Raw genomic sequence first — 21,636 nt, 5'->3', positions numbered from 1 at the left:
TTCATCTGGAATTATTGAGAGGCAATAAACATTGAACCCAAGGATGCTATTTTAATAGACACTTTTCACAGCAGAACCACAGTTCACCTGTTTTGTCAAAAAAGGTAGGTTAAAAAGATTGTGTGATAAATTGATCATGTTTTCTTCAGAACATCCATTCATTACCTCCCAGTTCCGAGGAAAGAGATGAAAGAGATGTCATTAATGCATCAATGTCCAGGTCATACCAATAGGTTACCATACTATTTAGTAATCAGATGGAGAGTAGTTTGAAATATCCCCTTCACCTTGTGCTAGTTTTTCCTCAAGTCTTTCTCTTTGTGTAAGGTAGCCTTGAAAGAATAGAGCCCAGTGTAATATATACTCTTGAGCATGTTTTAAAATGACATTAAAAACTTTTCCATTCTAGGGTGGGTTGAGGCCGCTTATTTTTCACTGTAGGTTTATAGTTGAGTATTTGGGACTCCCAACATGTTTCCATTTGATTCATATAGAATTTTGCTTCAATTTTCTAAAATCTGTTTCACAGCATTTCTGTCAAGATAATAGGCCAATGGAAAATTTTACTATTGGGTTTAAATCTTGCTAAAATAGCATATTCCCAATATAGGGAAAACAAGGAATTTTATTCATGTTTTCTTTTATTACAAGGAAATCAGGACCCTGACTAGTCAGAAGGTTATAAGTTAAACAAATATCTTAACTTTTTTTAAAAATTAAAGTGTTGACCTTTTAAGAAGCAATTATCTGATATAGTGGGGGTTTGGAGAAGAGAACATATCTGTAGGTAATGTAGATAGATAGGATTTATGTCATGCTGAATCAGATCATTGATCCATCTAGTCTTGCATCTTGCCTCTAGCAATAACTAGTACCTGATGCTTTAGAGGAAAGCAAAAAAGAGAGAAAAAACATAACACACTTAGTTATTTTTGTAGTATTGTAGATTGACCTGAGAGAAGAAAAATTTTTATTCCCCCCCCCCCCCCCCCACACACACACACAGAAATTATCAGCCGATGCCCTGAAGCATGAGTGACTCTCATCAAAAAATTGGCTTGTAAAGATACCCCTATAACTAATGGTCAGATTAGCTACTTTAATATTCCCTTTTGTAAATTTCAGGGAAAGTTATTCAGTCAGGAGAGTCCACCAAGACATGGTCACCCTCTTAAGAACATAAGAACATAAGAATGGTCCTATTGGGTCAGACCAAGGGTCCATCTAGCCCAGTATCCTGTCTTCCGACAGTGGCCAGTGCCAGGTGCCCCAGAGGAAATGAACAGAACAGGTAATCATCAAATGATCCATCCCCGTCACTCATTCCCAGCTTCTGGCAGAGACTAGGGACACCATTCCTGCCCATCCTAGCTAATAGCCATTAATGGATCTATCTTCCATTAATTTGTCTAGTTCTTTTTTGAATCCTGTTATGGTTCTTGGCCTTCACAACATCCTCTGGCAAGGATTTGGTTGTGTTGACTGGGTTGACTGTGCATTGTATGAAGAAATACTTCCTTTTATTTGTTTTAAACCTGCTGCCTATTAATTTCATTTGGTGACCCCTAGTTCTTGTGTTATGAGAAGTAGTAAACAACACTTCATAGATTCATAGATTCTAGGACTGGAAGGGACCTTGAGAGGTCATCGAGTCCAGTCCCCTGCCCTCATGGCAGGACCAAATACTGTCTAGACCATCCCTGATAGACATTTATCTAACCCAATCTTAAATATCTCCAGAGATGGAGATTCCACAACCTCCCTAGGCAGTTTATTCCAGTGTTTAACCACCCTGACAGTTAGGAACTTTTTCCTAATGTCCAACCTAAACCTCCCTTGCTGCAGTTTAAGCCCATTGCTTCTTGTTCTATCCTTAGAGGCTAAGGTGAACAAGTTTTCTCCCTCCTCCTTATGACACCCTTTTAGATACCTGAAAACTGCTATCATGTCCCCTCTCAGTCTTCTCTTTTACAAACTAAACAAACCCAATTCTTTCAGCCTTCATTCATAGGTCATGTTCTCAAGACCTTTAATCATTCTTGCTGCTCTTCTCTGGACCCTCTCCAATTTCTCCACATCTTTCTTGAAATGTGGTGCCCAGAACTGGACACAATACTCCAGTTGAGGCCTAACCAGCACAGAATAGAGCGGAAGAATGACTTCTCGTGTCTTGCTCACAACACACCTGTTAATGCATCCCAGAATCATGTTTGCTTTTTTTGCAACAGCATCACACTGTTGATTCATATTTAGCTTGTGGTCCACTATAACCCCTAGATCCCTTTCTGCTGTACTCCTTCCTAGACAGTCTCTTCCCATTCTGTATGTGTGAAACTGATTGTTCCTTCCTAAGTGGAGCACTTTGCATTTGTCTGTGTTAAACTTCATCTTGTTTACCTCAGACCATTTCTCCAATTTGTCCAGATCATTTTGAATTATGACCCTATCCTCCAAATCAGTTGCAATCCCTCCCAGTTTGGTATCAGCTGCAAACTTAATAAGCGTACTTTCTATGCCAATATCTAAGTTGTTGATGAAGATATTGAACAGAGCCGGTCCCAAAACAGACCCCTGCGGAACTCCACTTGTTATACCTTTCCAGCAGGATTGGGAACCATTAATAACTACTCTCTGAGTACGGTTATCCAGCCAGTTATGCACCCATCTTATAGTCTAAGTTGTATTTGCCTAATTTATCTATAAGAATATCATGCGAGACCGTATCAAATGCCTTACTAAAGTCTAGGTATACCACATCCACCATTTCTCCCTTATCCACAAGACTCGTTATCCTATCAAAGAAAGCTATCAGATTGGTTTGACATGATTTGTTCTTTACAAATCCATGCTGGCTATTCCCTATCGCCTTACCACCTTCCAAGTGTTTGGAGATGATTTCCTTAATTACTTGCTCCATTATCTTCCCTGGCACAGAAGTTAAACTAACTGGTCTGTAGTTTCCTGGGTTGTTTTTATTTCCCTTTTTATAGATGGGCACTATATTTGCCCTTTTCCAGTCTTCTGGAATCTCTCCTGTCTCCCATGATTTTTCCAAAGATAATAGCTAGAGGCTCAGATACCTCCTCTATTAGCTCCTTGAGTATTCTAGGATGCATTTCATCAGGCCCTGGTGACTTGCAGGCATCTAACTTTTCTAAGTGAATTTTAACTTGTTCTTTTTTAATTTTATCTTCTAAACCTACCCATTCTAAACCTTCCTTATCTACTTTCTCTATACCAGTCATGATTTTATAGACCTCAATCATTACTCCCCTTACACGTCTCTTTTCCAAGCTGAAAAGTCCCAGTCTTATAAATCTCTCCTCATATGGAAGCTGTTCCATACCCCTAATCATTTCTAATTCCAATATATCTTTTTTTGAGATAGGGCGACCACATCTGCACACAGTATTCAAGATGTGGGCGTACCATGGATTTATATAGAGGCAATGTGATATTTTCTGTCCTATTATCTATCCCTTTCTTAATTATTCCCAGCATTCTGTTTGCTTTTTTGACTGGCGCTGCACATTGAGTGGATGTTTTCAGAGAACTCTCCACAGTGACTCCAAGATCTCTTTCTTGAGTGGTAACAGCTAATTTAAACCCCATCATATTATATGTATTGTTGGGATTATGCTTTCCAATGTGCATTACTTTGCATTTATCAACAGTAAATTTCATCTGTCATTTTGTTGCCCAGTCACCCAGTTTTGAGAGATCCTTTTGTGGCTCTTCGCAGTCTGCCTGGGTCTTAACTATCTTTAGTAATTTTGTATCATTTGCAAATTTTGCCACCTAACTGTTTACCCCTTTTTCCAGATCATTTATGAATATGTTGAATAGGACTGGTCCCAGAACAGACCCCTGGGGGACACCACTATTTACCTCTCTCTATTCTGAAAACTGACCATTTATACCTACCCTTTGGGAAACATCTTTTAACCAGTTACCAATCCATGAGAGCACCTTCCCTCTTATCCTGTGGCAGCTTACTTTGCGTAAGCCTTTGGAGAGGGACCTTGTCAAAGGCTTTCTGAAAATCTAAGTACACTATATCCACTGGATCCCCTTGGTCCACATGGTTGTTGACCCCCTCAAAGAATTCTAGTAGATTGATGAGGCATGATTTCCCTTTACTAAAACCATGTTGACTCTTCCTCAACAAATTATGTTCCTCTATATGTCTGGCAATATTGTTCTTTATTATAGTTTCAACCAGTTTGCCCAGTACTGAAGTCAGGCTTACAGGCCTGTAATTGCCAGGATCACCTCTGGAGCCCTTTTTAAAAATTGGCTTCACATTAGCTATCCTCCAGTCATCTGGTACAGAAGCTGATTTAAATGATAGGTTACAAACTACAATTAGTAGTTCTGCAATTTCATATTTGAGTTCCTTCAGAACTCTTGGGTGAATACCATCTGGTCCTGGTGACTTATTACTATTTAGTTTATCAATTTGTTCCAAAACCTCCTCTAATGACACCTCAATCTGGGACAGTTCCTCAGATTTGTCACCTAAAAAGAATGGCTCATGTTTGGGAATGTCCCTCACATCCTCAGCTGTGAAGACCGATGCAAAGAATTAATTTAGTTTTTCCACAATGGCCTTATCGTCCTTGAGTGCTCCTTTAGCACCTCGATCATCCAGTGGCCCCACTGGTTGTTTAGCAGGCTTCCTGCTCCTCATGTACTTAAAAAAAATTGCTATTACTTTTTGAGTCTTTGGCTAACTGTTCCTCAAATTCTTTTTTGGCCTTCCTAATTGTATTTTTACACTTCATTTGCCAGTGTTTATGCTCCTTTCTATTTTCCTCACTAGGATTTAACTTCTACTTTTTAAAGGATGCCCTTTTTCCTCTCACTGCTTCTTTTACTTTGTTGTTTAGCCATGGTGTCTCTTTTTTGGTTCTCTTACTGTTTTTTTAATTTGGGGTATATATTTAAGTTGAGCCTCTATTATGGTGTCTTCAAAAAGTTTCCACTTTCCACTCAGCTTGCAGAGATTTCACTTTTGGTGCTGTACCCTTTAATTTCTGTTTAACCTCCTTATTTTTGTGTAGTTCACCTTTCTGAAATTAAATGCTACAGTGTTGGGTCGCTGTGGTGTTTTTCCTGCCACAGGGATATTAAATTTAATTATATTATGGTCACTATTACCAATTGGTCCAGCTATATTCACCTCTTGGACCAGATCCTGTGCTCCACTTAGGACTAAATCAAGAATTGGGTTCCAGGACCAGCTGCTCTAAGAAGCAGTCATTTAAAGTGTCAAGAAACTTTATCTCTGCATCCCGTCCTGAGGTGACATGTACTCAGTCAATATGGGAATAATTGAAATCCCCCATTATTATTATTGAGTTTTTTATTTTAATAGCTTCTCTAATCTGCCTGAGCATTTCACAGTCACTATAACCATCCTGGTCAGGTGATCGGTAATATATCCCTACTGCTATATTCTCAGATAAGATGTTTTTTATTCATGCAATATGTCTTATGTAAGAGGGTGATCATCTGTTTTATCCAAACTGATCTAAAATTTAGATTTATTAATAACATGGAAAAGATTATTTTAATTCCCAGAATATGATCTACATTAGATCTTTCATCAGATATCAGTTCAGAAAATACTGTAGACCTTTTATGGCAATTCTTAAATGGATTTCAGGCAAGAAGATTGATCTCAGCAAGGGACCTTTTAGCTTCTTTTATACTTTAGGCATTATGGCTCCTTTCATTTAATGTCTCTATTTTCACATTTCACTCTAAATCCTCAGCCCACCATCTTTTAGGTTCACATATTACTGCAATTCAGAACTGGATATTTTTCACCCCGTGGATATATATTTATGGGTCATAGGAAAGTAAATGGAAGCAGTATGTTGTTTATAAACTATTATTAAAGAACACAGTGGGAGCAACCTAGGGCAGTATTTGGGCCCTGTGCATGAACATCGGAGTGTTCGACAGTAAGAGAGTCATTTTACCATGAGAATGAGTAAATGCCGCATCCCATTTTCCAGTGAAACGAAATGCAACAACATTCATAGACAAATATTTCTTACTCATTAGTTTGTGGGGATAAAACAGACAATTTGGTTTGAGTGTTTTCTCTTGTTCTATTAGTATGGATTATTTTTAAAAGACCTTTCTAAAGGTCCTGTGTATTCATTTGGGTTCAAATTCATATTCATACCTTCGCCACAGAAAATCACATAGATCCATAAATTTCCTATTATATGGTGGAAGAAGCCACTGCATAGTTAAGGATGAAGCTAGTGTCTCATTATAAATTCAGTTTTTCAAGAATCGCTGTCCTATCTTTCCCATAAAGAAACAAACCCTCCTAAAATTTCACAAACCACATCTTATCCCAGGGTAGGTGTTTTTTTTCCTGACTAGTTTGGGAAAAAAATAGAAACATGAGTTTTACAATTCTGGTGATTAAAAAGGTTCTTTGTCAGATTTTTTTGGAAAATAATTTTCAAACTTATTCTTGGCTTGACTTACAAACTGCATTTGTTTTGTTTCATTGGCCTCATTTGAGGGGAAGTACCCCTTAGTTTTGGTTTTCTGGAGAGGGAGGGCAAATGAAGGAATTACAAGGACATATCAAATACAGATCCAGTGAATGGGCATACTTATGCCCCACTAAGGTAGGCAGCAGAGAGATTAAATAGGGGCTCATTAGAGCAAGGATGTAAAGGAGAGGCAATAGGGAGGAAGCTTTCTCTTTTCCTCTCTTCCCAGCCTGAGGAGGAAATAGGTATAGGAAGCTCCCAGGCTCAGACAAGGAACAGTGGAACAGAGAAACTGACAATCTTGCTCACACAAGAAGAAGTGCATCCGAAGAAGTGAGGTTTTTACCCACGAAAGCTTATGCCCAAATAAATCTGTTAGTTTTTAAGGTGCCACCAGACTTCTTGTTGTTTTTGCTCACACAGAGTAACTAGCCTGTTTTCAAGAGACATCATAAATGGATGTTTGGCTTTCCCTCCATCTGAAGCCAGCCATCCCTTTGTCTGTTTCTTTTTCTTTTTTTGACAAGGCTGCGGTAAACCCTCTCTCTGGTGGGCCAGAGTGAGGAACACTGTTCAGAGGAGTTTATGCCTTAAAATGGCAGGACACAGTATTTTGTTTCTTGGTTACATTGTGTTATACTACAACATTACTGTTGGATGATGCGGGACTTAACATGTTTGCTGATAGACACAATAATGAATGTAGTCAAAAAGACAAACTGGCAAAGTTACATAAGCCTAAATACAGTGGACTCAGTTCTCCACTGTGCCCAGCCTGAGCTCAGATGCAATGCAGAAGAGGGATGAGAGGAGCTGATCTTAGTTTCCTGGCCACATTGTAAATTTTAAAATATTGGTGGGAGGGGAAGCTTTAACTTAAGCTGCTGGCAGATCTTTCACCAACAGAGCATCATGCTCTGCCATGCTTCCTCTCCTCCCCTCTGCAGACATGGCCCCCTCCCTTCTCCTGACTCAGGCCCTGCCTCCCCTACCTACCTCATGCACTCCCCCTACCCCCTGGCAGACGGAGACTCCAGCCCAATGTAATCAACACATTTCATAACACCAGTGGGGATTTACTTACATCTACTTATCACGATGAGACAAATTGATAGAACTTTAATATAATTTAATGTACCATGGGACTATGTTCCTTTTGAAGTCTCTCCTACAGGTGTAGTAAACCACATGAAAAACAACTATGTAGGTCCAACAGCAAAGTTTCCTCACAAATGAACACAGAGAGGGCAAAGTTTAGGTTGGGTGGAAGTGTAAATTGGGGTAGGGTTATGTTGAGTGATGAAAGATTGTGTGATAGCAGGAAATTGTGATTGCAGCCATCCCTTAACTGTTCATTTGCAGATTTTTTGTATTTCTTTTTTTTTCCATAAAAGTTATAGATTTTTAAGACATATAACATAGTTTTGAGCGTCTACACTTTTTATTTTCCCCCCTAACCCGCCCCCCCTCCCCATGTCTGGTTTGATGATAAAAGAGAGAGAGAGAGAGAGAGAGAGGTTTTCTCTTAGTGGCAAATTCATATTCCATATATAAGGTAAAATAGTACAATAGACATTCAACAGTGTGTGATTCCTTTTCTGTTAGCTCCTTTTTGTGATCTCTACTGATACAATATCCCTGAAGTCTGACATGATTTTACATTTTATCCAAAAATACAAAGCGTCTCCAAATTCCATGGATTATTTTGAGTTGTATCTGGAGACCATACACTCAGCACACATGAAGTAGAACCGCATTAGATGTGTTTTACACAATAAAACAAAATGAGTAGGGTACATTTTAGGGCTGTCAATTAATTGCAGTTAACTCATGCGATTAACTCAAAAAATTAATTGAAATTTTGAAAATTAATCATGATTAATCGCACTGTTAAGCAATAAAATACCAATTGAAATTTATTGAGTAATTTTGGATGTTTTTTCTACATTTTCAAATATATTGATTCCTGTTACAACACAGAATACAAAGTGTACAATGCTCACTTTATATTATTATTTTGGATTACAAATATTTTCACTGTAAAAATTATAAACAAAAGAAATAGTATTTTTCAATTCACCCGATACAAGAACTGAAGTGCAATCTTTTTGTCATGAAGGTGTAACTTTCAAATGTAGATTTTTTTTTTGTTATATAACTGCACTCAAAAACAAAACAATGTAAAACTTTAGAGCCTAAAACTCCACTCAGTCCTACTTCTTGTTTAGCCAATCGCTAAGACAAAGAAGTTAGTTTATATTTACGGGAGATAATGCTGACTGCTTTTTATTAACAATGTCACCTGAAAGTGAGAACAGGCATTTGCATGACACTTTTGTAGCCGGCATTGCAAGGTATTTACATGCCAGATATGCTAAACATTCGTATGCCCCTTCATGCTTCGGCCACCATTCCAGAGGACATGCTTCCATGCTGATGATGCTCTTTAAAAAAATAATGCTTTAATTAAATTTTTGACTGAACTCCTTGAGAGAGAATTGTATATCCCCTGTTCTGTTTTACTCACAGTCTGCCATATATTTAATGTTGTAGCAATCTCGGATAATGACCCAGCAGATGTTCATTTTAAGAAAACTCACAGTAGTTTTAACAAAACGCAAAGAAGGTACCAAAGTGAGATTTCTAAAGATAGATAGAGCACTTGACGCAAGGTTTAAGAATCTGAAGTGCTGTCCAAAATCTGAGAGGGACGAGGTGTGGAGCATGCTTTCAGAAGTTTTAAAAGAGCAACACTCCGATGCAGAAACTACAGAATCCAAACCACCAAAAAAGAAAATCAACCTTCTGCTGGTGACATCTGACTCAGATGATGAAAATGAACACACATCGGTCCGCTCTGCTTTGGATCGCCATCGAGCAGAATCCATCATCAGCATGGACGCATGTCCCCGGGAATGGTTGAAGCATGAAGGGACATATGAATCTTTAGCACATCTGGCATGTAAATATCTTGCAACACCAGCTGCAACAGTGCCATACAAACGCCTGTTCTCACTTTCAGGTGACACTGTCAACAAAAAGCTGGCAGCATTATCTCCTGCAAATGTAAAAAACTTGTTTGAGTGATTGGCTGAAGTAGGACTGATTAGAGTTGTAGTCTCAGTATTCAAAAATAAATATAAATGAGCACTTTACACTTTGTATTCTTTGTTGTAATTGAAATCAGTATATTTGAAAATGTAGAAAACATCCAAAAATATTTAAATAAATGGTATTCTATTATTGTTTAACATCGTGATTAATCATGCGATTAATTGCGATTAATTTTTTTAATTGTGATTAATCACAATTAATTTTTTAATCACTTGACAGCCCTAGTAAATTTGTTTTTTTAAATATCAAATAAAGGATTTCCTTTCAGAAGATTCTTATAATAGCTTTTGTATTTTGGAGATAGCTGGTTGCATTATAGATCATCAAAAAAAATTGTTTCCCTTTTACCAATAAGACATGTTCCACTAAAGCATTATTACTAACATGCACAAGAGAAGGGACGACCACACTGTAGACATCTGTGAGGCAGCCTGTTTGTCTCTATTTCAAAACTTAAGGAGCTGCTACTGACTTCTTTGATCCCATCTTTGTATCTTGCACAATTCTTTCATCTGCTCTTTCTGCCTCTAGATATACTAATACCTCTTCCTTTCCTCCTATATGAAAATGTGTAATTGTTTTGACCATATGTGACTGAGAGGGCAGATGAGGATGAAGAAAGGACAAACTACTCATAAATGAGTGCCCTTTTGTACATTATGTAGTGAAATTCATTCAGAAACAGATGGTCCCTGTAGTGAGTCATCCCCTTTTTAATACACTGTCCAGAGAAAACCTGAAGTCTCTGGGGCAGTTACTGTCCCTTGCTCTGGCTACTTTGTGACTTTCTGGTGTCACAAAGCAGCTGTACAGCTGACAGATCTAGTTCTCTGAGGATTCCCCTGCCTAGAGGAAACCTTGGGTGCATAGAGTCACTATGCCCACTGCAAGGGTCCTGTCTGGGGTATCTCTTGTCTGACAGAATAGCCCCTTGGGTCCTACTCAGTTGGCCTTCAACCTCAGAGTTGCTTTAACTTATACCCTGGGGACCAGATTGAGGGATCTGTTGGGAGTTCATGTGGGTGCAGCCCACATGCTAGCACATGTATTTATTAGAACAGGGCTTACAGTATAGGAATTTGGGTTTTGTTTGGAGCATCTGCCCTGCTAATACTGAGGAAATCATTTCGGTGGGAAGGAGATGGAATTAAACAGTAGCAAGTAACCAGACCACTCTCAGGAAATGAGTAAAGAAGCTTTTTGAGAATGTTAAGTGAAACACAATGGTGAATGCTAAATTGTGTCTCCCATTTATTCTTTGTCATGTTTCTCTGCTGGTGAGGACTATCTGCCTTCCTGCCTTATAGTTCTTATTGAGCTTACTCCCTGAGAGCAGGAAAAGATATCCTCAAGAGCCACGCTGAAGGTCTTTGGGATCCCTTTGAGTGGAAACCAGTGGAAATTGCCGGAGGTCCTGCATATTGCAGATTGAGGTCTATAGAGCATAGCACAGTAATAGGAGTGATGAGCTCTCTTGTTCTTTTTACTCAACATAGTTAAAGAAGCACTAGACATATGCTGCTACTGACACAGAAGATCACCCAATGTGTGTTGCCTTCGGCAGCCCACACCACTTGAAAGGCCACTTAGCAGGGTGGAATCCAGACTTAGCACTAAAAGTTAATTATAATGCTATGAATTAGTCATACTGGTTTTAGAATATCACTGGGAAAATGCTACCAACTGTAGACAGTTGAAGCAGTATAAATAACATAACATAAATGCTAAATATAAAGCTTAAATACATAAAACAAGTTAGTGTTAGTTGCAGTGGGGGTAACTTCACACATCCTCTTGTTTGATTTCCTGTTAGATCAGCACCTAGAATATGGGTCCAATAGGTTTTGCAGGTGCGGATTCTAATACTTGCAAATATTAGAGTTTATCCAGTCTGCTAGCACATTTTTGTACCTGCAAAGTGTATGCAGAAGTACGTGTGCCTGTATTTTGCAAGCTCACTAATGGTGCTGTAGTAGAGGACCTTTTGAAATTTTACCCAAACTGTTTTTATAGTTAAATTGTTGTATATTAGCAGCCTTAACTATGAATAAATAGTTACGAGGCAGTATTCTTAATACAGTTTTGTTCCTCTAATGTTTATCAAACTGTTATGGGTTTACTCACATCTATGCACATAAAACTTCTGCAAAGGTAAGTTCATACTCAACTATTCAAAGAAGCGAAGTTGCTGTTAGAGCCTGAAACACACCTTATGTAGCTGACACTGACCAGAATATTATCATATGCTTTCTCACTCTATAAGGTTAATTCAAGAAGAAAAAGAATCAACAGAACTGCGTGCTGAAGAAATAGAGAACAGAGTAGCTAGTGTCAGTCTAGAAGGCTTGAATCTGGCTAGAGTTCACCCAGGTACATCTATCACTGGATCAGTGACAGCTTCATCGCTTGCAAGCTCTTCTCCTCCTAGTGGGCACTCGACCCCTAAACTCACCCCTCGCAGTCCAGCCAGAGAAATGGATCGCATGGGGGTCATGACACTGGTAAGGAAATGTGTGATGGCAGTTTTGAGCATGATATTTATTAAAATAAACTGATCAAATTGTTTTTGCTGTTTGCGTAGTCCTTACCAAGCCTCGTCTACTCCCTTGTAGAATTTGTTTTGTCCATATTTTGTTGTCTCTACATATGCACAAGAGCAAACTATGGCAATCCATAGGAAAAACAGGGAGTATGGTAAAAGACCTGGTGGATTAACCAGGATCTTCAATGACCTGAAACTCAAAAAAAGGGTCATACTAAAAAGAGGAAACTAGATCAAATGACAAAGGATAAATATAAAAAACCCACAAGGACAATATTCTAAAAGCCAAGGCACAAAACAAGATTAAACTATCTAGGAAAATAAAGGATAACAAGAATTTTTTTTACAAAATACATTGGCAGCAAGATGAAGACCAAGAACAAGGTAGAGCCATTACTCAATGAGAAGGGAAAGACAATAACAGAAAACATCATAATGGCCTAAGTGTTAAATGCCTTTTTTGTTTCAGCTTTCATCAAAAAGGCTAGCAGTGATCACAACTAACACAGTGAACATCAGTGTAAATGGGGTAGGATCTGAGGCTAAAATAGGGAAAGAACAAGTTAAGAATTACCTGGACAAGGAAGATGTCTTCAAATCAGCAAGTCCTGATGAAATACATCCTTAAAGAATTGGTTGAAGAGATCTCTAAGCCATTAGTGATTATCTTTGAGAACTTGTGGAGGACGGGACAGATCCCAGAGGGCTGGAAAAGGGCAAATGTAGTACCTATCTAAAAAAAGGGAATAAGGACAATTCAGGGAATTACAGACCAGTCAGCTTAACGTCAATACCCGAAAAGATAATGGAGCAAATAATCAATTAATTTGTAATCACCCAGAAAATAATAAGGTGAAGTAACAGTCCGCATGGATATGTCAAGAACAAATCATGTCAAACCAACCTAATATCCTCCTCTGACAGGGTAACAAGCCTTGTGGATAGGAGGGAAGCAGGAAATGTGATATATATCAATGTTAGTAAGGCTTTTGATACTGTCTCACATGACAGTCTCATAAACAAACTAGGCAAACATAGCCAAGACAAACCTGCTGTAAGGTGGGTGCACAACTGGCTGGAAAACTACTCAAAGATTAGTCATCAATGGTTCACACTCAAGCTGGAAGAGCATATTGAGTGGGGTCCTCAGGCATCTGTACTGGTTCTGGTTCTGTGCAGTATCTTCATAAAAGATTTCAATAATGGCATAGAGAGAACACATAAAGTTTGCAGATGATACTAAGTTGAGAGAGGTTGCAAGTGCTTTGGAGGACCAGGATTGGAATTTAAAATAATCTTGACAAACTGGAGAAATGGTCTGAAATACATAGGATGAAACTCAGTAAGGAGAAATGCAAAGTACTTGGGAAGGAATAATCAAATACAAAATTGAAAATGGCTGCCTAGGAAGGAATACTGCAGAAGAGAATCTGGGCGCTTGTATTGGAACACAAACTGAATATGAGTCAACTATGTAACACTGTTGCAAAAAAGCAAACATTATTCTGGGATGTATTAGCAAGAGTGTTGTAAGCAAGACATAAAAAGTAATTCTTCCACTCTACTCAGAACTGATTAGGACTCAACTGGAGTACTGTGTCCAGTTCTGGGCCCCACACTTCAGGAAAGATGTGGACAGACTGGAGAAAGACCAGAGAAGAGCAATAAAAATGATTAAAGATCTAGAAAACATGACCTATGAGGAAAGATTGAAAAAATTGAGTTTGTTTAGTCTGGAAAAGAGTAAAGAAGACTGATGGAGGACATAACAGTCTTCAAGTACATGAAAGATTGGTATAACGAGGAAGGTGATAAATTGTTCTCGTTATCCACTGAGGACAGGACAAGAAGTAATGGGCTTAAATTGCAGCAAGGGAGATTTAGGTTAGATGCTAGGAAAAACTACTTAACTGTAAGGGTAGTTAAGCACTGGGACAAATTACCTAAGAAGGTTGTGGAATCTCCATCATTGGAGGTTTTTAAGAACAGGTTAGACAAACACCTCTCAGGGATGGTCTTGATAATACTTTGTCCTGCCTCAGTGCAGGGGACTGGACTAGATGACCTACTGACCTCCCTTCCAGTCCTTTGTTTCTATGATTCTATATATGGGTTGTAAGGTTTTTGGAGGAAAGACTAAGTTGTGTTGGGTTTTTATTGTCTCTGTACAGTGCCTAGCAGAGTGGGGCCCTTTTCTCTGATTAGGGCCATTGAGTACCGATGTAATAGAAATAATAATTAATAATAATTAGTAAAAAGTATTGGAACCAATTTACATAGGATTTTTATTATAAGCAATAAGCAATGGGGGGAGGGATAGCTCAGTGGTTTGAGCATTGGCCTGCTAAACCCAGGGTTGTGAGTTCAATCCTTGAGGGGGCCACTTAGGGATCTGGGGCAAAATCAGTACTTGGTCCTGCTAGTGAAGGCAGGGGGCTGGACTTGATGACCTTTCAAGGTCCCTTCCAGTTCTAGGAGATGGGATATCTCCATTAATTTAAAAAAAAAAAAGTCTCAAATAATCCATTTAATAAAACATAGCTTGAGGCAGGGTTGAAGGCTGTTAATCCTAGGTCAGATTTAAATCTCGAGCAAATGCCTTACAAGGCCATTATTGATATTAAAACCTTTTAAAACTTATTTTTAAAGGTGTTTTAGGTGATTTTTTTCTGTTTTATAGAAGAGGCACATTGTGCATTTCTCTGTATATGCTTTTCAAGGCCAGTTGCATGGGATGACTTGTTTTCCCACATTCCATTTAACCTGTATTATATTTAAACCGTATATAGTGTGTTTGAATATTCCTTAAACCACCTGTGTTCCACCAATGAGCATGAAATTGATATTGAATCATTTCAAAAAAATTATTCTGAAACTAAACTAAATGAGTGGGGAAAGTGCTCTGAAAAGGGTTGTCCAAAAGATTCACATTTCGGTTCTAATGAAAACTGCAAACAAAAGTCCAGCAGATGAAGGAGTAGAGGCATTTCCCCCACTACAAGACTTAGCCAGGTAGTTATGGAATCCATTGGGAGTCTCTAGCAAATAATACACTGAGCATTTTACAATGCTACTGCCCCCGCTCTCAAAATGTAATTATTTCAGCAGGTATGGTTTGCCTGTTCCGGCTGCCTGGGGATGGATAGGACAGACTGACAAACTCTCTTTGGTGGAAGGGTTAAGTTGGGAGATCCTCTTGGAGGTTTAGATTCTATAGTACACAAACATCCAAATAAACCCATTTGGCTAGATGCCAATAACTGCAGCCAGATTTCACAGGACAGGTCTATGTAAACTTGCATAAAACAAACTCTGCAGGATTTGTTGAGCTCTAGCTGTATATCACAGAGTGACACATTTGCCTAAAGTAGAAGTGTTAAGCGGTTGAACAATGTATGTTCTAGTAGACTTCCATGGTGAGATAATGCCTGCGGTAAAGAGGATTGGTGTTTTTGATTAATTATTGAAAATGTCAGGTACACAAAAATATTCATTCAGATTTACCGTAACAGGAGAGAAATTTCCCTCTGTCATGTACTGCAGTTTGTGTGATGTTTTGCTCTCATATCTGTTTTTCAGTGAAATGTTTAAAAAGTTTTAAACAGGAGAGAGTTGCAAGAAAGCATTATCCTTTTATTATTGTTGATTCTTTTGGGAGGATTTATGGGAGATATAGGGGGAAAGGAACTAAAAATGAAACTTTTATATCATGTCTGAAAACTTTATTTCTTTCCAGGCACATGAAAATGAAGGGGACTTGTGGGAGTGGCTTATTATTTGCAGGAAAGCAGGGCTTTGTGGTGGGTTCTCTAAATTACTGCACTCAGAAGGTATTTTTAAGTTATGTCAAGGGCATCTGGAGAATATGAATAGGTATTCTTGTCACTATTTCTATGTCAGAATAAATATATATGTGTAGTCTGAGTGTTTCTTTGGTCAAATAAGGTTTACTAATAATTCTTTTTTGTTGTTGCTTTTTTCATCAACCGAAGCCAAGTGATCTAAGGAAACATCGACGAAAGGTATGACACTCGATATTTTAATGATACAATAACCGTATTAAACATATTTTTTTCATTTCTTCATGCCTTTTACTTATGAAACTTTTATGTCATTTTTATCTAAACAGTTGGAAAAATGTATTTTCATTTTTATTCCAACTTGAAAATGCTTGTGAGTGAAAATCAACAATTAATTCAGTGTTAGGAATTCAGTTTCTCAGGTGACTTTATCTGATAATTCATCTTTTAGTGCAACCATTAAGAAACACTCCATCATAAACCAAGCGTAGTTACATTCTGAGTACTTTCACAGAACATTTTGTTCACTCTTCTTATTGATGGAGCAGCCATAATCTTTAAGGTTGAGCTTTGTCTGTGCTGGTACAATATGCAGCTATGTATATAACTGGGATAGAATGTCATAATTCTGTTGGTATAAGAGAGATTAGCAAAGCCATCAAAAACTGTGACAAAATTCCATTTCCTTCACGCTTATGATCTAGAAATTTGATCCCTTCATAAACAAGCTGTGAAAACAATTGACTTGATCCTGCACAGTCTTAACTCATGAGTGTCAGGAATCAGGGCTTGCAGCAGAGCTAGTCTCCAGGCAGCCTCACCGGTATAGCTGGCCTGTCTGATTAGCCATGCTGCCCGATTGGCTGCAGAGGTCAGCAGGCTGGCTTTTACACCGGCAGCAGCTCACTGGCTTCACAATGTTCATGCCCACCACTGTGACTAGTCTTGTGTTACTTTGTTCCTGCTGCTCCTGCCTTGCACTGAGTCCTTGCCTTGAACCCCTCCTCACCTGATACCCAGCTCACTCTAGTTCCTGTCCTATGGCTTGACCCTTGGCGCTGGTATCCAGTTCCTGCCATCCAGTTTGACCTTCGGCTTTGACTCCTGACTATGGCTCTGACTCTAGCCACTAGGCCTGATGTCTCCTCCAACCACTAGGCCTGACACCTGCTCTGACCACTAGTTAGACCACCCTTGTTCTAGTCGGACAAGAATGAGAAACTTTGAACACATGAGTAGTCCCATTGAGTTCAATTGGACTACTTGTGCATAAAGTTATTGTATGCTAAGGTCTTTGCGGGATCAAGTCTATTCTGCATAATAGGAACAGTCTGCTTTTCTAAGTGATTTCTTTCATTTATAATATACATTTTAGGTTGGCACAGTTAGAACATTTGGTCTGTTTCCTAATACTTTCATGGGGTTTTTACATAATCCTAACATTTGCTCATTTGCTCAGATAATTTCAATTGATTCCAGATCTCATCATTTGACAAATACTTGAAATACTTGCTGAAATTTCCAGAAGTCTTGAAAAGCTGATGCATACTCTCACTGATATATTTGATTGGTAGATTGCAGTGGTAGAAGAAGATGGACGTGAAGATAAAGCCACAATAAAATGTGAAACCTCTCCTCCTCCAACACCCAGAGCCATCAGGATGACTCATACCCTTCCTTCTTCATACCACAATGATGCCAGAAGGTAAGAAGCTCATAACATGAGTCAGAAATTCACAACTTGACCACTTTATATCCTTTTAAAAGTATATGATTCTTCTGATTTCCCAGTACACCCTGACCTTTTTTGAGATTGTATGTCCTGCAAGTCAGAAAATGTCCTTTTCTTTGTCTTTTCTACAATCCCAAGCACTACACTGGTGCTAAAAAACAAATAATAATAGTGTCTGTTTCTCTCTTATGTCATGTCTTTGGTCTAACTTTAAGTTATAACTACTTTAGAACAGTTATAATATTCACCTGAAAGAGTGCTGTTAAATGATGATAATCCTGATGGATGGAGAAGACAAGGACAGGGGGAATTCAGGGCAAGAAGTGCCTATGCATAAACAAATCCTGAATTTTGCAGGAGGCCAAGAGACAACATTGATGTGGATATAGGGGATGAGTAAACTGAGAATCCAGAGAAGAGGGACGAGTAGATTCATTAAGGCCAGGTCTACGCACTAGAAACTTTTGCCAGTGTAGTAATATCAGCTGGGGTCTGATTTTTAATGACATTTCTGTGCTTGGCAAAAGCCCTAATGTAGATACAGTTATCCCAGCATAAACGTGTTGCCAGAATAGCTTATTTAGCTTGGGGAAGCAGTATAAGTCATACCAGCTAAAGCACTTTTTTGCCAGTATAAATGGTGTCCATACTACAGTTTGGAACCATGTAACTATATCAGCAAACTTTTTCTACTATAAACCTGGCCTAAGAAAGAGAAAATATTTCAGGACTGGAAATATTTGCTGTAAATTAATTTTCCCTAGATTCACCCATTTGAAAAAAATAGTGAAAATGAATTTTGAAACAATCATTTCTAGTGATAGCTATGCAGCATTGCTCCCTAACATGAAAGATATGATGTAAGTATCTGACCAGCATTTCTTCACTGGTTGTACAGTAATTATACAAGAAAAAAATACATATTCAAAGAGGTGAAATAAAATCACTGAAAGAGGGGAAAACAGTTGTGAAAAGAGAAGAAATAAGGGAACGCAAAAAGAATCACAGAATATGATTTTAAAAAATGGAAAGGAGCAACTAGATAAACATAGAAAGCAGGTACAAAGTTTTAAGAATTCAAGAATATAGGTGAAAAGAAAAAGACACGAGAAAAACTGGGAGAGAGAAGATTTTTAAAGGGGTATTTTATTCATAATAATTTGTTAATTTCATTAGTTGATGAAACAAGACCCCATTTTACATTCATTAACAAAGTGATATTGCACATGTTGGAGATTGTTCTCATGTATTGTCATTATGAGGGATCAGAGAAACTGCCATCCAGCATAGCAGGGGTTAAAGAAAACCTTTGGGTTCAGCTAGCCCCACACCACTATAACTGCAGCCAATCCCAGGCCTGGGGGTGGGGGGAGAAAGAAGGGAGCCTGGCTCAGTTAGGGGCTGACTGGCGAGGAGGCAGGAGCTCTCTGCCTGCCTGCCTGAAGGGACAGATCAGCGACCTGCCAGCCAGTGCAGCCACTTGAGACAAATAAGGGCTCCCCTGCCAAGGGGAGGCTGCAGATAAGCCCCAGCACCTGAGGCAACTGACTAGGCAAGCCCCCGGTAAACTGGACTAGCGGGGTCATGCCTCAAACTGAAGAGACTTTGTAGGAAGTAGCCCAGGAAAGCAGGTCTTGACTCCCTCCTAGGAGGGAGACCTATCTCCCCTGTTTAGGGTGATCTACGCAGGGCCCTGGGCTGGGATCTGGTAGAGAGGGACGGCCCGGATCTCCCTACCATCCCCTCTGGCCTTACAGACTGAAAGACCAGTGATATAGCCACTAGGCAGCCTGGCCACGGAAGACCCGATTACAGTTACACAGTGCCTGCTCAAGATGGTGAGAGATGGGGCTCAGCATGAATGATAGAAATTACACATGGAGGGAGATGGAAGTTTTGCCACTGAGTTCAGTAGGACCAGAATTTCACCCAGAAAAATAAAATTAAATAATCAAATCCATTTTCCTACCAGTGCAAGATTGTTGTTTCCTACCATACATTCATTAGTGTTTGTCCAGTCTAACTTCAAATGTACCAAATTTTGAGGATTCCAACAGTGGTCTCAGGAGAGTTTATGTTTTTTTCCTGATACACAGCATACATTTTTCCATTCTTAATTTTAGCCCTATCAAACTTAATTATAAAATCACCTTGTGCCACTCTAACTACTTCTTCCCCTTGGTATTTATATCCTTGAAATGTAGATGGTTGTATCCTCCTGACTGTTGTGTTCTACTTATAAGCTGATCAGTGTTATTTGATACAAACCTTAATTAATTATAGTGGATTATTCGAGGATGACAAATAACCAACTCTTTTACTCACATGGCTGTGTCTTGGCCAATTGGAATACGGTTAGTCATTGAAAGGTGTAATAAATATACAATATAGAGTACACACTATTAAAATGCAAATAGTTGTCAAATAGTTATTATACTGTGGAATCCAAAGCTGGGCACAGGAAATAACTTCATTATCTGAGATAACACTGAATGGCAATTACTGGTAAATGTGCACTCCGAGTAACAAATGCTGAATGTATCCATATAGAATATATAGTAATCTGTTTTGCAAAACATTCCTTTTTAAAATTAAATCCATGAAGTAGCTTGTAATGTCAATATGTCTGCTTTAGAGTTTTATAAATGCTCAAAATCTGAATTGCTTTGATTTAAATATGTAGTCAATAATGTATGCTGTATTTGGTTAATGAGTGAAACAAACAGAAATTATCTGATTGAAATATTCTTTCTGTAATTGTCTAATTACACAATGTAAATGAGATAAAAACTTTGTCATTCATATATTTTTCTTTACAAATAACACTTCAAATTTCAATTGGGAAACCGTATATTGCTGTGGTTCATACATTTTCCCAGCATCATTTTTGGCAAAACAAATTTGAAAGACTCTTTACGTTTTATTTCCTCTTTGCCATTTTTCGTGGGATTGCTTCAGCTTGATTGAGACCAGAGCATTAGATATTGTACTATTCTATATGTTGCTAAGATGTACAGGAAAGATAACATCAATAATTTGATTAATTGTTCTAATTATGAAGAGGCTCTTATTAGATTCTAGATAATTTGTTTGCACAGCTGCTCAGGAGAAAATGAAACCTAGCCAGGAGAGTAATATGTTACCTATCTATTCTTTTCTATTTTACAGTAGTTTGCCTGCTTCACTGGAGCCAGAAAGTATTGGTCTTGGCAGTGCCAGTAGCAGCCAGGACTCCCTACACAAAGCTCCCAAGAAGAAAGGAATCAAGTCTTCAATAGGACGTTTGTTCGGTAAAAAAGAGAAGGCTCGACTTGGACAGCTCAGTAAGGAATTAGTTGTACCAGGCCTAGGTCATTGTTCCACTGTCATTTTTGTGTTTATGTTTTTGCTTCTTACTTGTTTTCTAAATGGCGTATTCCTCATTTGCATTGGCAGAACCTTTCCATTAAATTTCACTATAGTAATGAGCATATTTGTCAGGAATTTGGTATAATCATGATCTAAATGAAAGGAAATCTATTAAGCTAACAAGCTTCATTGTTTCCTGAGAGTTAGCCTCTTCAATGGGACTACTCACAAGCTTAAAATTAAGCACATGCTTAAATACTTTGTTGTATTAGGGCAAAATTGCTAACAACATACCCTTAACTAATGAAAATAGAAGGGTAATAGTTTCTGTTCCCACAGTAATGAGCTTGTCTTAATAATGCAATCTGGGAGTTTCTCAAAACTCAATGTAACAACCCTTCAGTTTTCCAGTCTCTCACTGGGTAGCAGTTCCTGGCTGTTTTGGTCATACCTTGGCTGTCCTCTTGCTATTGGTCACATTTCCCACTGAAACTCCCCATTCTCTTTCTACAGTTCATGCATTTTTCCTCAGCTGCGATCCTCATTTAATTCATTTAATGGCACTAAATCTGCCTATAA

The 21,636-nt window shown here is 38.5% G+C and overlaps 1 protein-coding gene across 1 annotated transcript in view; it reads left to right on the top strand.

Moving 5' to 3' along the window:
• PPFIA2 (PTPRF interacting protein alpha 2) overlaps window positions 1-21,636 on the top strand; it is a 624,013-nt gene that overhangs the window by 530,422 nt on the left and 71,955 nt on the right. The window contains exons 19-22 of the mRNA XM_026648822.1: window positions 11,899-12,136; window positions 16,170-16,199; window positions 17,552-17,682; window positions 20,878-21,032. Coding sequence (XP_026504607.1) covers window positions 11,899-12,136; window positions 16,170-16,199; window positions 17,552-17,682; window positions 20,878-21,032 — 554 coding nt within the window. The remainder of the gene's footprint in view (window positions 1-11,898; window positions 12,137-16,169; window positions 16,200-17,551; window positions 17,683-20,877; window positions 21,033-21,636) is intronic.

Source organism: Terrapene carolina, unplaced genomic scaffold, assembly GCF_002925995.2.
Source record: "Terrapene carolina triunguis isolate 2854851 unplaced genomic scaffold, T_m_triunguis-2.0 Scaffold68, whole genome shotgun sequence".
NCBI lineage: Eukaryota > Metazoa > Chordata > Testudines > Emydidae > Terrapene > Terrapene triunguis.
This window is presented reverse-complemented; position numbering and strand designations above follow the sequence as displayed.